Source organism: Daldinia loculata (genome assembly GCF_022478755.1).
Source record: "Daldinia loculata strain CBS 113971 unplaced genomic scaffold F4817scaffold_47, whole genome shotgun sequence".
Lineage (NCBI taxonomy): Eukaryota > Fungi > Ascomycota > Sordariomycetes > Xylariales > Hypoxylaceae > Daldinia > Daldinia loculata.
Window position 1 is genome coordinate 145,891 of NW_026054901.1, and position 15,099 is coordinate 160,989.

A 15,099-nucleotide genomic window follows, 5' to 3' on the forward strand; every position below is an offset into this window, starting at 1 on the left:
TGAAAAGAGAATCCCCGTCTGTTTTCTCTTGGCTTACCATGGCAGATCACACGCGAACCTGTTGCCTGCCGTCGACCCGCGGCCCGGTCGTATTCCTGGTCTTTTCCATGCAGAAGTTCTTTTCAGCCCCACGCTATTAGCCGGGCCGATTGGCGAGTCCTCGACCTCGATCTCTAATAAGAAGAGTCTTCAAGTCGAATATGCCTAGCCATAAAAAGGAAAGGTCCCTTTACCTAGCCCGTTTCCAGTTCCAACGTCCTCTTTTTAAAAAAGACTTGTTCGCGCTGGCTGTCGCATCTTGATCAACTACGAAGTCACAGCGTCATATAACATTAATAACAACTTGGCACACATAGGAGGGTAAGAGTGTCGTTAGAGGACTGACGTTACAAGAACTAAGTTAGTAGGTACCTAGATCTAATACGAGCTCACGTTCTAATTCGTTTCCTTGCTTACATGGAATGGAAACCGGCGACCGGCGTTATTCGTCGTCAAACTCTTCAATCAGAGTGTTTGCCACGGCCTCAGAAATGTAGGTGTAGAATATATATCTGTGGCAAATTCTATATCATAGTAGGTAAGCCAAAGAAAAGCAACAGATGTCATATTCTTAATAACGAACCTGGCATCATGATTTTCTTCTCTTCCACATTCTATTCTTGTCTAGCGCAGCTGCAGAATTCCTATATTTCGACTTGCTAGTTCAAGGTGTATTCGGCATGACCACAGATCCTTATTTGAGCTCGTTATCCTATCGTCGTTGGCTACACCTTCATCCAACCAGATCGTCAAGTTTCTCTATCCCTAACAAAACAATCGCCTCGTGATTACCGGGTAGATCGACTGCGAACTTTATACCACCAAACTCGCCCATCTGCTCTTCGCTTATATCATCTGGAAGGATAGAATACATCGGTGCCGGCGGTGCTAATCTTCTAGGTACGGAACCTTCGCAGTCTACAACTACGGGATCGAATCTACAGTATCGACATTCTAAACGCGGCTGGATGTCAGAGGCACGATCGGGCTCAGATATATCGATGTTCTCCTGCTTCTTTCCCGAAAGCGCGTCGAATGCCTGGTTGATCCGACCTTCTAGTTGTGTCTTGTAAACCGGCCAGGGAAGATGAAGTCGGAGTTGCTCGCGACGAGTATCGAGTGTATTAGATGTCCCGTCGGCCTTATTGTTGCGTGATGGACTGCTCTGTCTGCTTATAGATATCCCCGGCTGATCTTTTAAATTCTTCTCTCGAGCTCGTCTTGAAGGCTGTACTCGTGTTGGCGCTGTGGGCCACTTGCTGGCCTTCTTAGTTTTCAGTGTGTGCGTTTCAGCTTTGAGCTTGAAGTATTCATTTTCCCATAAGTGATATAAAGAACACTCTTTTAAGAAATGGAGTTTGCAATATGCTTGATACAGAGGCGGAGGCCAAAACCACGACGGATCCCGGTTCCAGTCATTAGCTAGCGAGCCTACTCTTGCACCGTTGTCTGGCTCGATCGTTACAACTTTACGGCTGCGTATATCCTCGACGTCGCTAATGTCAGTTTGTGTCATAGACATTACTTTGATGTTTAATGTTTTATGATCAAATAATAAACTAACTTGTGAGCCAGATTATGAAATAACCTTGTTGCGAATTAGTTGCGAATTAGTGGCACAGTTCCCAAAAATCTCAACTAACAAGTTCCAATAGAAAAGTTGAGCTTACTTTAAATTTAAGTTTCTTTGTTATGTGGTGTTTAGAGTAAATAATGCGTTGTTACTATTACCAGTGAATCATGAAACACAATGGGTGATACTTCCGGAAGCATCTTTGAAAAGTTTGTCTCAGCTTATAACAAAGACAAATTACAGCATATTCCATGCCTCTTCGAAGTTCAGTCACAGTTTGCTCTTATTAAGATGATATACCGTATAGTAATAAATATGACATTACCGTCTAGCTTGAGTCGAACCATCCTTATCAGCTTGAGGCTTAGAATGAAATATAATCTTAACGTCACTATAATCATACGCCCATATAGTGCATGTGTCTCGTGTATCTATAGCTTCTTCTACATGTCAAGTAATAGAGTTGAAAAGGGGCTCAACATATTACGTTTGAGGATATCACATCTTGTCCATTATACTATCTGACCCCTATTTGCCTTCTACCGTTGTCTATGATGGCTTAATAAATAGGCTTCCCACTAGCATCGGTGACTGGCATGCCACCGGGAAGCTCCGTGAGCCCTAATATTCTTCTGTTAGCAATGAACTTTCCTTACCAGTTGAAATACTTACACCCGTCAACATCTTCATCTACCACTGGCTTTACTGAGCATTTATTCCCCTCTTTGATCTCTTGGTATTGCAACTCCGGGCATTTGAACCCATTGCAGTTCGTATCCATCGCGATTTGCAGCGCGTCACCCTTCCAACCGAACATGTAATCACCGTGATTACCGAAGCCCGTGGCATCGCCGTAGCTCCATACGAATGGCTGCGAGCCGTCCTCAGGCCACTCGGACTTGTCGTTGAAAGGAGTAGTGTCCCAGACGATTTCGTAAAAGAGTTGGGGGATCTTGACGGGATGCGTCGAAGGACACGGGCCCCCTTCTTCGAATGTGCCACTTTCGGGATACGAGACGTGGCTGGCGTGATCGGGAGAGTCTAAGTTGACGCCATCCCAGCAACTAGATAACCCATTAGCTAACTTGCTGTCTAAAGTAGCGACCCGCCACTTACGTCGGAAACCGTAGGTTTGCCATGATACCCGCAGGGCACGGCTCTTTTGGCATGTCATGAGTCTCATTTGTTCTCGTCATAGGATCTTGAAGGCAGGTGCTATAAAAGCAGTGTAAGCTTTTTTTAATAAGATCTCGTAGTAAAGGTGGTTTAATTTGCATGTGCAAAGACTAAACACGTATGTAAAAGACTTACTATGTGAGCTGGCGGAATTTCATTGCCTCTTCTTCGGTGCGTATCGTAGGGTTACCAGTAATCATCCGGAATCCCTTGCAACACTAAGCCACGATACAGATTTCCAGTATAAGACCGGTTGGTATTACTTACAGGTTTGAATGCGGTAACAGTTGTGTTCTGGTAACTCGGTATGTAGTAGATCGTCATACCACCACCGTTCGAATCTTCAAAGTAAACATTACCCTTTTGCGGAACACGCTTATACGTCCCATTTCGTGCGCGGAAAAACATGACGGCAGTCCAATAATTAGAAAAGTCTTCGGCAAAGGTACAGGTCGTGCAAGTAGCTGTGCTAGGGATATCCATAGTCTTTGGATCCATCGACGGGTTGAAGGCATTCTACAGATTTCGATTTATTAGAGTGAACCCTTATAACTTAAACTCCATTGAATATGTGTACGTACTCCGCCGATAATCTGATGAAGATGTGGCGATCCGACAACGCCGGGATTGACTAAGGGGTCGAGCCTTTCAACGACAAGCTGGGAGCACGAAAAGCGAAGTAGAGCAGAGGCACCTGGCAAAATAGCGCTGACTCCCGCGAGTATGAAACTCCAATGCGGTAGCATCCTGAACTACTAAAGCCTGGATACTCCGTCAGGTGAGAGTTAAATTGAATGCTATTATGTTCTGAATATAATCTTTTGCTGAGTATTATAGAGATATAGAGATCAAATAAGCTTCGAGTGAGTCTTGGGAGAAAGGTATACATGGGAAATATGTCCTATTAATAGTAGTATGCCACCGGCCTGAAGTGCCGCTCTGAAGTCACCGTTTAATATATCATCATTCTAGCCATATTGCCGGTCGGGCGGGTGTTCTGCCCACCAATCAACACCATCTAGTCCCGCGTAAGATAGTATTAAGTCCAAATTTACATGATAAGGTCTCTATAGAACAGTCCCACGAGCCGACTGGAAGGATTTGAGCAATACAGTTGCCTAGGCTGTGCCCGGTGACGAATAGCTGGCCCATGCGAATGGATCTGATGTTGGTTTTCTCTATATATACGCTCTGGGTATTTCGAAACTCCCACTATTATATGGGAACCTCATTCAAAGTCTTACGTATCCTTTACCTCACAGAGTTCCGCTATACTTGTTCTCTGTATTCGGTTGAATTACTGCTCAAGTTATCATACTAATTGAATGATTGTAGGCTTCTGCTCGCTTAATCCAGGCGGAACCCAATCTATCATACCTAACCTCCGATATATGGACTCCGTCCCTTCGACAAGACGAAGGATGAGTCCTGGGCCCTTTGTACCACAAAGAATATAAACGTCCATTGGACTCTCAGCACCACAAGTTAATTCCGAGGTTACGTCAACATACCAATCCTCCTCTTGGGTTTCTGCGGCTTGAATCCGCCGCCGAGGGTCGGGTATGTTCTTCCGATAGTCGAATGGAACCCAGGCACGAGCACGGTATAGTAACCCTTGAATAGTTATACTCTTAGCACAGATCTCTGCAAGAGGCCTGGATACTTCTGGGCTGTACGAGATATGAAGTATTTCGATATCCTCAAATACGTATGTGCTATAAGCGTATCGAAATGACCCGGACACCGATACCCATGACCACGATGGAACCTTTCTATTAGCATTGCGTTTCGCAATGATATTATAGTTGGTGCCGAACGACGCATTGGCTTCCCAAAATAGATCGGAAAGTAGGGTTGTCTCCCATAAGCCATTCACATACCGACCGAGACCCCTTTCGTAGAATGGTTGTGCTATTCCCGCCAAAGCAGGCAATCTGTCTGTGTCATATGTTATTCCCTTTAGTAGATAAGCTCCGATTATATCTTCCCACAGTCGGTGCAAGTCTTTCAACGAGCCACCGCGAATCTGAGCGTCAAACCTGGCCTTTAGGTCACTCGAGGAGACAACTTCACGCGTGTTCTCAGTATACTCCCCGCAGTTACAAGACCGCTTAGAGAAGCATACCCAAAGTATCTCCCACTGCGTAAACGACAATACGCGTGGGGATAGAAGATACTCTGCGCTCATTGTTAACTATGAGTATTCCCCAAGAAAAGGGGGTGATCGACCTACCTTGGAAACACCAAGATCGTTCGAGCAAAGGTGCTCTCGTCGAGTAATCTAGGCCGTAATGGGTGCTGGCAAAGTAGGGCGAATGTTCCAGCGCTGGGCGTACATTCACGATAGTAGACAGACCTGTTTTAAGACGGCGTTCGGTAGTATGTCTGGCATCTAGTATGTCGTGTCGATAGAATAAGCCGCCATTACTATCGGCTGATGCGGTTGCTGCGATAGTGACATACGAACTACCGTAGACGTCTGCCATGTGTGAGGCTTCATTTGTCCAGTCGTCGAGGCTATCTTGGATAATGCAAAGGGAATCGATCCAAAGATAGCGACACTGAAGCTGTCGTGTAACATATATCGCATCCTGGAATGTCCTCGGTAGCGACTCGATTGATATCCCATCTTTATTTTTACCTAGCGTTTCGGTCGTCGTCATAGAGGGGACAGCGCCTCCCCAACAATGGCTCAGCGCTATGTAAGGGCCCTTATCGGTCTTGACCGGCTCATATATGAAGGCATAGTCTTGATTTCGTGATACATCCAGCACTCTGGTGGGGAGATAGTCGTTCAGACGACTTCTGCAGATATCATGCTTGTCGTTGCAATGGGTAACCCAGCTTTTCATTTGTGAAAGATACTTCTCAGATGCAGTATTTGGCTCAAGGTCGCTGCTCGGTTTGAAAGTGCCTGATAGCGGATCGTGTGCTGATATTGTTTAGCTGATATAGACTTCACTAGGTTAAGCCCTCTTCACAAATTGCCCGATACCTAGGCAGAATATACATACCGTCTTTGGTATAATAATGAAGGCCTATCCATGCTTTGTCTTCGGGCGACTGCTTATACTGAAGGCGGAATGGTTCTTCTTCCTGGCGCAACACTATCCACTGAACAGTTCCCGGGCTCACCAAGCAGAAGGCCCCCAGGCCTTCCCAAAGGATCGAGCACAGTTGACAAGTGGGCGCCGAGCTCTCTAGCTCATGACCCGTGCCACCGGTTATGAAACCTCCAGAAAGTCCTGGCAAAGGTTCTAGGTTGCGACATGTAGTACATGAATCCATTTTCGACGGGTCTTGGTTGATGTTTTATGGTCATATGGATGAGTTCAGCTGGAGATAATTATTGATTTCTATCAGCGTCGTAGCCTGAAAAACCAGGCATTCGGGTTGTGTAGCCCCTAAGAGGCCGTTATTACCGATTTATTGACCTGTAATATTTTACCTTGACCATGGTACTTCTTGTATCAGATCATCAGCTCATCCGATATCTACCTGGCCAATGATATGGTGAGGTTTATCCTTCTACAGAAATCTGTCCAAGGTCGATATATAGGTAGACTTATAAGAGATGTTAAGTATTACTAATAACTAATAGAAGTCTGATGAAGTTTTCTTATTCTCAAATACTTTCTTCGATAAAAGGTCAACAGGGGTCAAAAACTACCCCTGAAGAGAAATCAGCGCAACCAATCAAATAAAAGAGGATCCGAAATGTTGAATTCTATCTGCAAGAGTGTATTGATTTCCTATCAATTCATATAGTAGCATAGAATACTATAGAGTTGCTGAATTATCACTGTATTCTAGGTAACCTCGATTTCAAGATTACTAAGTTGCGAATGAACACTCCAACTCCCTCCAAGAACAAACTCAGGGGGCAATCATAAAACGGTACAAAATCACCATAATAATTTTTGACCATTTAATCCTTACAGCTTGTTTATGTGCCCAGGGAGACCTAAATCTAGACACTTGCGCCTGTGATCTGCAACTGGTAGTCCAAGCCCCGACTCACATCGCTAGTGAGTGAGAAAGGATCATAAAGGTAGAGCGTATTCGGCGTGTTCGCAACCACGAGAGTAGCCTCCTCCCCGCTGGCCAAATTTGCTTGCACCTTGTTGTCTACCACCTCGATATACCGAACAGCTCCATTGGAACCTTTTACCGCCAGAGTAGCTGTATATGGTGTCGTGGCAGTTACAGTGATGCTGATCGATGATCCAGTCGCCTTCAAGGGGATGATGTTGGCGCCCATATAACGCGGCTGCCGAGCTGCTTTAACTCGATATCTCCCACTGCCCTGGGAATCCAAATTTGCGTAATTAAACTCTTTCCTCTGCTGATTGAATAGAGCCCTAGCCTTTTCGTGTCCGAGATCGACATACGCCATTCTAGCCCAGTAGCGACCGACGATTGTCTGGATTTTAGTAGGCGATGCGAGCTGATCCAAGATGTGCAGAGGAGTCTCATTGCTGTTCCGCTTGTATTTTCTCCATACGTTCGGGAAATTCGCCATCCCCAGACCAGCATAATTGTCTGGATTGTTCGTAATGTAAGTCAGGAATGGCCATGCTTCGTAATAGTTTCCGGTACCGCTTGACCCATCCACGATTACTTGGAAAGAATCGCCTATAACCTTCTTAAGATTCATGAGAGTATCACCACTCGGTTGATTATAGCGCGCTCTCGAGTCCGCACAAATCGAGGAGGTTATAAATGTGTCGGCGACGAAGTTGGCGACCGTCTCCCACCATGCTCCCGTCCGGCCCTGGTTAACCCAGTATCTCTCAGCATATGTGAGAGCATGTCCGAACTCATGAACAGTAATCGAAGGCGTATTCATCCATTGCGTAACGACATTCAGGAAACTTAGGCCGGTGGCGCTATCGGTTCCGGTATTGGCAGCAGTATTAGGCCCTAAATCTGCAACATCGTAGACATTCATCTTGTACCAAGGGCCATTGTCATTGTCTTGATTAAATGAGAGACCCGTCGACCTCCATCCTTGGCCAGTTACGAAACAGTCGTAGGCTGACTCAAGAGTCTGGAGTACGGCATTCGCGACAGAGTCGCTTGTCGCATCATAGACGCGAAAATGTGGCGAGTCCTTGTAGCTGTTTCCTCCGGGGCCGACCCTCGTGTTCGGTGTGAATTCAGCCGGAGGTGCAGCTTGCGCCCGCGTAGGAGCAGCAATCGCCCCAGCAGCCCACCACAAGGGGAAAACGGTCAAGGTGAGTCCTCTCATTGCTCCGAATAGGTATGTGAAATCGTCTTAAATGCGATGCATGAGTAATGCTTAAACTAGTTGCAAAGCCCTAGAGCGAAGATCATCACTTTTATGGCCGGAAGCTGAGCTCATTATGGACTCTGATAACGGAGCTGAGATGTAGTCTTTCCGAAATTGGATGCTTCTTCCATCACATTAAGCGGATAGCCTAAAACGGGTTGCAACCAAACCATACGACTTATCACCTGGTGTAAGCGCACCTATGGGAGCTGGTTTGAATTAATAGAGCTCCTATCACTGTAGTTAAGAGTGCAGGCAATATATAGACTCTCTTATAGTCCACCTATAGTGCAATGGTAGTAAAAGCAACGTCTTGGAACGTTGGTGGCTACGTGGGGAAGAAGAATAAGTCATACGAGCGAACAGCCACCGTAAGTTGATAACTTCTCTTCATATTTATGTCGAAATATATACCAAAGTATTGTCTCTATTACTAAATAGTTACTACTACTTCAAAGTTAAGAAGTGCTCTTCGCTATTCGGAAAAGATGCTCAAATATTATTGATAGGTTAGGTACCTACCTAGGTAGTAACATGAATACTAGATACAGGAGCTTGTTCGTTCTCACATATGCAATACGCATAGGGTTAGGACAGGAAATGCCAAGAGACGTCGAGATCTACAGTTTCAGGTTAGGGCTGATGGTAACATGGTCTCCTTTTAATTTGCGTCAGGGTTCTACGCCTTCTTGAGTGACGTCTGGAGAGTCCGTAAAGGCGACGAGCTAGAAACACTTGCGAGGTCACGTTGGTTCACGCGAGGTTGGACGCAGGAGCTTCTAGCGCCCTTGTATCTCGTATTTCTAGACAGCGGCTGGCGGGAAATAGGCTCGCGGTCGTTCCTTTCCTCGACGATTGAGACGGTCACGGACATCTCTGCATATCAGATGGCTCATTTTAGAGGCTGCAGTATTGCTACTAAGATGTCCTGGGCCGCAGGCCTGCAGACTACTCGTATCAAAGACGAAGCTTTGAACACTTGAGACCCGAGTGGCGTCCAGTGCTACAAGATCAAGAGCCGAACCCACGTCGCAAGAGCGATTCAGAGTCGAGGCGCAGATATTCGCCGTCGCCGTCGTCTCTACCATATCAAGAATCACCTACAGAGAGGGTATCTTCCGGAAACGCTATAGACGACAGGATACAGCGGCAAGTTCGTTCCCCAAAAGAAAGTATTTCGCACGCAAACAAACAAGTCGATGTTATTGCATCTTTTCGGCGTCTACGAGCGCCTAGAGATGGCCACGACAGCGAAGTTGATGACCCCTTTTAGACAAGTGGGGAAGTAAACAAGGGGGAATCAATACTCGTGCTGCTTAAGTGGTTGGCGTATGTATTGTGAATGGGGTCAATTATCAAATCCATATCAGGTATATATCTAGATACTAGCAGGTAAATAGGTACTTATTATCTATTACGATTATTTACTGAAAGTAGCTTATTTGCTAACTAGATATTACGCTGATTTTAGGAAAAGTCCTAGGGTAAGCGTATGATTCCTAGTAAGACCAAGTCTATAATCCCGACTAGACTATCAAGACTCGACTCGGTGGTATACTATACGGGCCATCTACTTACGATGACCCCTTACTTCGTAAATAGTATCGCGGGTTTTCCGCATCAAACTTCTCCCAGTATGCGTCAATAAGCTTAGGAGAAATATGAATGTCACGCTCCCATGTCTCTTTATCTTCTTCCCAGTCTCCTTCCCAGCGAACCTTGTACCATCGTACGGCGCGACGTACCACGTGGGGAGGATCGTGGCCTACTATGGCCTCAACATTGTGCACATCGTCTCCTTTGTTCAGCTCAATGTTATTTCCAACACTATCAGGGATAGGGCTGGTGCTTATATTTGCCTCTGGCATAGGAGTTGCTGGGGGGGGGTAAAGGCGTGGTAGTAGAAAGTGTAGGTGAACAAGGCGAGAGAAAAGTGTCCATAGGGAGAATATTTGCAGGGAACGTAGATCTAGGGAGCGAAGATGTAGAGGGAGTGGGTGTAGACAGAGGTGTAGGAAGAGTATCTATGGGGATATTATTTAGAGCTTCCAGTTGTTGCTCGGGAGGTTCTACGTGTGAAGGAGACGTAGGATAAATATGTGACATACCAGGATTATATATCATCTCAGGTGGATGCTGTTCCGGTGGAAAAACACCATTTGAATTCGGGACCGTAGCGGACATGAAGCCTGGGTCCGACTCGACCCTGCTTGCTCCTGCAATCCACGGAACACTATATGGATCGTCACGTAACGGGACGACTCCGGCTCGAAACTTGTCCCAAAGCGGTGTGTTATGTGGCCACGAGACCGGACTGACGTCTAAAAACGGCCCACTATCAGCGACTCGCAGACACAAGACCCTCGATACATATTCGTTGAGCCTCGGGTCTGCTTCGAAGCCGGGACGCGGGGGAAGCGCGCCGGGACCCGAATTCAGATCCCAGAGTATAGCGAACTGAGCAAGGCATTCCTTTGCCATAGTCGCAATTTCGTATAGTCGCGTACGCAACCACTCGGCATTTGCTAGTCCGGCAGCGTACGAGGATCCTTCTATAATAATGGGCGAATTGCTCAGATGGTGATTAGATGATCTCAGCTCGGCGCCGGCTTTGAATAGCCACCCCGCAATAAGCAGATGAGTCGGATTATGGCTCATGTATATATTTAGAAATGAGATGTCCTTAGTCTCGCCATTTTGTTCATCAACAAAGTGGTGATACTTAGACCACATACTACAATTGTTCGACCAGCACCAGTGATGATGCTCAAGACGGCAGCATCCAGGATGCCAAGGACAATGCTGATTTATATCAATTTTCTCTGTGATATGAGGATACTCGCATAACATACTATGTGGTTCCTGCCACGGGCTGTAAACTGTATAGCCCGTGACAGGATTTAGAGTGCTTTGATGGCGGGTGTCATGTTCAGGGGTGGTGTTATGGACGTAGATCTCGAGACACATCTTTCAATGAAATACAGTACCAAGATATAACATGGAATCCGGTAATATGGATTGGCGTGATCTCTTAGGAGGCAACTCATGATAAGCAGGTACGTCATGAATATATATACGATGCCGCTTTGTCCCAGGTATATGATTGACAGCGGAGTCTAGTCTCATCAAAGTTCATCAACCCTATTATCATCGCTTAACGACGACATTGTAATCTAGACAAGCTCTTTGTTTGCCATTTATTAGAGCAAAGCCCTTCCGATTTTCTCTCCCATTTCCATTGTATTTGCGGACAACATCTTATTGCCAACAAACAGCACCTAACCCAAGCCACTTTCTTTCTCCTAACCCAAGAAGCTTACTCTTACTCTTCCACCGTGTTCGCCCTCTCACACCTCAAAGTTCATTTACCGACGCTGGGGTCTTGCACCTGACCCTTTCTCATCCTCACTTGGCCTCGATGTGGTTAAGTCAATCAAGACGTCGTAGTTGGGTTTTGGAGTCGGAGTCTGACGGCAGTGCTCGGTGGTCATCCGGGTATCAGGCTCGCGCCAAGAATCCGACCAAAAATAAACCAGCTCAATTACCCTCGACCGAAGACGCAGTTAGGATAACAGTTCGGCCGGCTTGAAGTCAACAACCCGGAAATTTAAGTAGGTAGCGTCGTAATACCTATGCGGCTGAGCAGCTTACGCCATGATTAGCATCAAAGCAAGGAAAAAGTGGGAATAGGGGCCAATAGGGGCCAATACAGCTACGTACAGGGTCCTCGTCTGACCGATGCCGACATTGAGCAAGTAAATTTAGCTTGCATCGTCTTCATTTTTAATCATTTGGAGGTAACGGCAATATATCTAGTGACGTGGTCGGATACGCGGGACCTTTGTGTTCGCTAGGGTATTGATTCTACCCCATGAGCTTACTGTGACGATCAAACGCACCGCCAATCATGTTATCTGCACATTTTTGTATATCGTGACTTTTGTGTAACCGATTCATGCCGCCACGATAGATCATTACGTTGTTGGTTATGAAGTCCTTAACGGTTAGTGTATGAGATCCGCGATGCAGACCCATATATAGTCATACCCAAGTACCGAAGCCACGCTGCTAATGCACTTGTTGGGAAACACTCGAGAGAGGCGCGTGACCATGCGATGGGGATTATTTGCCTCGGGTCTTGTAGCCTATCACCGGAACCTATTCCGTGAACTCTATGCACATGCCCAGAAACTTGTATTAGAAAAAGCCAATGGGTGTCATCGGTAGCATGGCAGCATGGTAGCAGGCGCTTCGAAGCCACGCTTGTGTAATTGCTTGGTAGACTACCTACGACCAAGTAACGAACCAAGTAACGACATGTTTTCCTAATCACCGCTGAAGCGTCGTTCCGGTGGTCTCTCGTTACCACGGGTTCCCGTCTAGACACTAGCCATGGGCTATTCGTTTGTTCAACCAGTGAACAATAAACATACTGTAGCAGGCCGTTTAAGAATAACATCCTCTCGAACAACGATGATATGCCGATTCCGATTCCGCTGCCGCATTCCTCTTGCTGGCAGTCCCGTAAATGCAGCCTCATATATGTGTGGTATCAATGCCGCTCCCCATATAACGCCAATCCCGAATCAAGTACCTAGGTAGTTACGGCCGCAATGCTAAGTCGCCATGCTAAGTGACCATGCTGTCGTCTCCGATTCCTTTATCCTTTCGTTCGTCTTGGAGCATCCGAATTAGCTTGTTAATCGTATTTCCATCGCGTAGTCTTTCGACCTCTCTCACCGCCTCATCTTCATCCAAGCCCTCTGCCATGTATTCTTTGATCTTGTCCCAGATCACTTTTCGCCTCGAGTACCATGTGCGGCCCCGCGGCTCCGGCCGCCAGCGCGAACCCCACGCAGCGTCCAATTCCTCAATGGCAGGTTGCCCATCCATTCCCTCCCGGTACTCTTTCCAAACCTCCTCTACCGTGCCGACAGTCCCGTATTTATACTGAGGAGGCCCTGCAGATCCCGGTGTTTGCGCAGCCGGTCTAGGTTGAACCGCCTGAGAAGAAGTGGATGGGGAAGTTGGAGGAGGTCTAGCAGGGCGGCTTGGCGTTTGCATAGAAATTGGCGGTCCCCGAGGGTATGAAGCAGCCGACAGTTGCGGAGGGGGCGGGGGTATAATGGGTCGTACAGAGGAATCGCGGGAGCTCAGTGCCTAAAAAAGGTGCAACGGGTTAGTGGATAATATAAATAAATTTTGGATACGGGGAATGGCATGGGTTTTTGGAGCATGACACGTACCGAAGCTGCAGCTTGATGGGAGGCCACTAAGCTTCCACGAAGGTCATTCAGCTGTTGGCTGATGGCATCGAATTGCGCCGAGATATGAGCGACGTATTGCTGGTGTTGCATCTGGATCTGGAGAATGGTGGCGATTAATTGCTCGGGGGTCCTACCCAGCAGCTGTTCCTCTGTAACCATAGCGGGTAGGGACATAGCAGCTTGAGGTTGATGATAGAATTGGGTTGCTGTCGTAGTCGGAGGAGCCGAAGCTGAAGACGAAGGAGCAATTATGGGAGCAGCAGCCAAGGGACTCGGATTCGGGATGGGATTCGTTCTGGTATTAGATGTAGCTTGTCTTTTTGAAGGAATGACGCTTGCGCCGGCAATGCGCTGCAGGTCGGCTGCAGCAGGTCGCTTCAATGATGCCCCTGTTGCTGCAGGGCCTGGACCAGGTACCAGAAGAGCTGAGGTAGTGGTGCTAGTGGTAATGGTTGGGTCCGTGGCCGCGGCCGTAGATGGGGGCGGTACGTTACTAAGGCCGGCCGAGGGCGAAGGCAGCATGACGGGCCCCCTTAAACCAGTAAACTCGTCCGAGAGATCCAGGTAGGGGGGGAATAATTAAAATAAAAAGAGTAGAGCTTCGAGTTATATGGTGGGGGGTTGGAAAAGGGGGGTGTGAAAGAATAAGAAAAAAAATAGACTAGAACAAAAACGAATAAAAGTAATAAAAATAATAATAAAAATAATTGATAAAATAATTAAGATATTAAAATAGTTCGGGGTACGGATATATTCAAGAAGGGAAAGAGTTTTGAGAATAAAAATGGAAAGAGACTTTTTGGGTGATCAGACGGACGTCCGGGCTAGCCGGGGCCTTGTTTCTCTTAGTTGAAAATAAAAATAATAGAAGTAAAAAGTAGAGGTAGAAGTAGTAAGAGAAATGTAAGAGTAGGAGTAATAAGAGTAAGAGAGGGAGATGCCAGGTTAGGTGAAGAAACAGATGATAGATGACAAGACAAGACAGGGAAGTAATAAGACCAGGACCAGGACACCAGGATAACCAGGACACAGAACAAGGACAAGCGACCCGAAGTAAATAGAAATAGTATGCGGTAGGTAGTTGATGGATGATGATAGTGATGACGATGACGATAGATGAGAACGCGACTTAGAAAAAAAGGAATAAGTCGGCATCTACATCAGTAGCAGCAGGAATGGAATATCGGAAGTATCCAGCGGAAGTATCCAGCGGAAGTATCCAGCGATCCAACGATCCAGCAACAGTAACATCAGCTTCGGTATCAAAAGGTATCAAGGTATCAAGGTATCAACCTAGGTATCAACCATGGAGCTTCGGCATCAGAATCAGCATCGTCGATATCAGTTAAATTTTACCATGCGCAAGATGCGGCGAACTTGACCGAAAACCAAGGATGGCATTCCTATCGTCTACATATGTAATGCAAATGTGTGTTGTCCCGGTTTGTGTCGCCCTGGACGGGGTCACCTGCGGTGTGTCGGCTGTCAACGTGTTGGTGACATGTTGTGTGTGAGAGTGTAAAAAAGCGTAAGAGTTGAAGCCTGATGAGTGTACGTGCGTTGCATATGTTGGTGGTGATTATTATCATTATTATTATGTTTTTGTTTCACACCTTTTTTTTGCCGTTATTCTAAGTAGGTACATGTATTTTCATCTCTTCATTTTCAAGTTTGTTTTGGTTGAACCCCCGTTTGATTAATTTGTAGCAGAAAACGGAAGTGAGTAACTACTATGTACAAAAAGAGCATTG

At 46.4% G+C, this 15,099-nt stretch overlaps 6 protein-coding genes across 6 annotated transcripts; all 6 read right to left on the minus strand.

The window, feature by feature from the left end:
* Positions 1–737: 737 nt before the first annotated feature.
* F4817DRAFT_367332 (uncharacterized protein) lies at positions 738–1,561 on the minus strand (the record flags this gene model as incomplete). Its single annotated transcript, XM_049307102.1, has 1 exon — positions 738–1,561. One exon carries the CDS (start codon positions 1,559–1,561, stop codon positions 773–775), a length of 789 nt encoding a protein of 262 aa, XP_049156435.1. The 3' UTR covers positions 738–772.
* A 610-nt stretch (positions 1,562–2,171) lies between these two features.
* F4817DRAFT_360595 (uncharacterized protein) lies at positions 2,172–3,534 on the minus strand (the record flags this gene model as incomplete). Its single annotated transcript, XM_049306296.1, has 6 exons — positions 2,172–2,233; positions 2,285–2,676; positions 2,729–2,827; positions 2,924–2,997; positions 3,056–3,304; positions 3,370–3,534. The coding sequence occupies 6 exons, from the start codon at positions 3,532–3,534 to the stop codon at positions 2,172–2,174; spliced, it is 1,041 nt and encodes a 346-aa protein (XP_049156436.1).
* A 566-nt stretch (positions 3,535–4,100) lies between these two features.
* F4817DRAFT_318537 (HET-domain-containing protein) lies at positions 4,101–6,076 on the minus strand (the record flags this gene model as incomplete). Its single annotated transcript, XM_049300924.1, has 3 exons — positions 4,101–4,966; positions 5,022–5,720; positions 5,803–6,076. The coding sequence occupies 3 exons, from the start codon at positions 6,074–6,076 to the stop codon at positions 4,101–4,103; spliced, it is 1,839 nt and encodes a 612-aa protein (XP_049156437.1).
* A 288-nt stretch (positions 6,077–6,364) lies between these two features.
* Positions 6,365–8,357, minus strand: F4817DRAFT_346090 (uncharacterized protein). Its single transcript, XM_049304342.1, has one exon. The coding sequence runs from the start codon at positions 8,037–8,039 to the stop codon at positions 6,759–6,761; it is 1,281 nt and encodes a 426-aa protein (XP_049156438.1). The 5' UTR covers positions 8,040–8,357; the 3' UTR covers positions 6,365–6,758.
* Positions 8,358–9,655: 1,298 nt separating this feature from the next.
* F4817DRAFT_367336 (uncharacterized protein) lies at positions 9,656–11,786 on the minus strand (the record flags this gene model as incomplete). The annotated part of the gene is made up of 2 exons (XM_049307103.1): positions 10,190–11,786; positions 9,656–9,957 (listed from the first exon to the last, which is right to left on the minus strand). Exons 1-2 carry the CDS (start codon positions 11,046–11,048, stop codon positions 9,656–9,658), a joined length of 1,161 nt encoding a protein of 386 aa, XP_049156439.1. The 5' UTR covers positions 11,049–11,786.
* Positions 11,787–12,413: 627 nt separating this feature from the next.
* F4817DRAFT_204977 (transcriptional activator of glycolytic enzymes-domain-containing protein) lies at positions 12,414–14,081 on the minus strand. Its single transcript, XM_049298624.1, has 2 exons — positions 13,328–14,081; positions 12,414–13,241 (listed from the first exon to the last, which is right to left on the minus strand). The coding sequence occupies exons 1-2, from the start codon at positions 13,868–13,870 to the stop codon at positions 12,711–12,713; spliced, it is 1,074 nt and encodes a 357-aa protein (XP_049156440.1). The 5' UTR covers positions 13,871–14,081; the 3' UTR covers positions 12,414–12,710.
* Between the last annotated feature and the right edge of the window lie 1,018 nt (positions 14,082–15,099).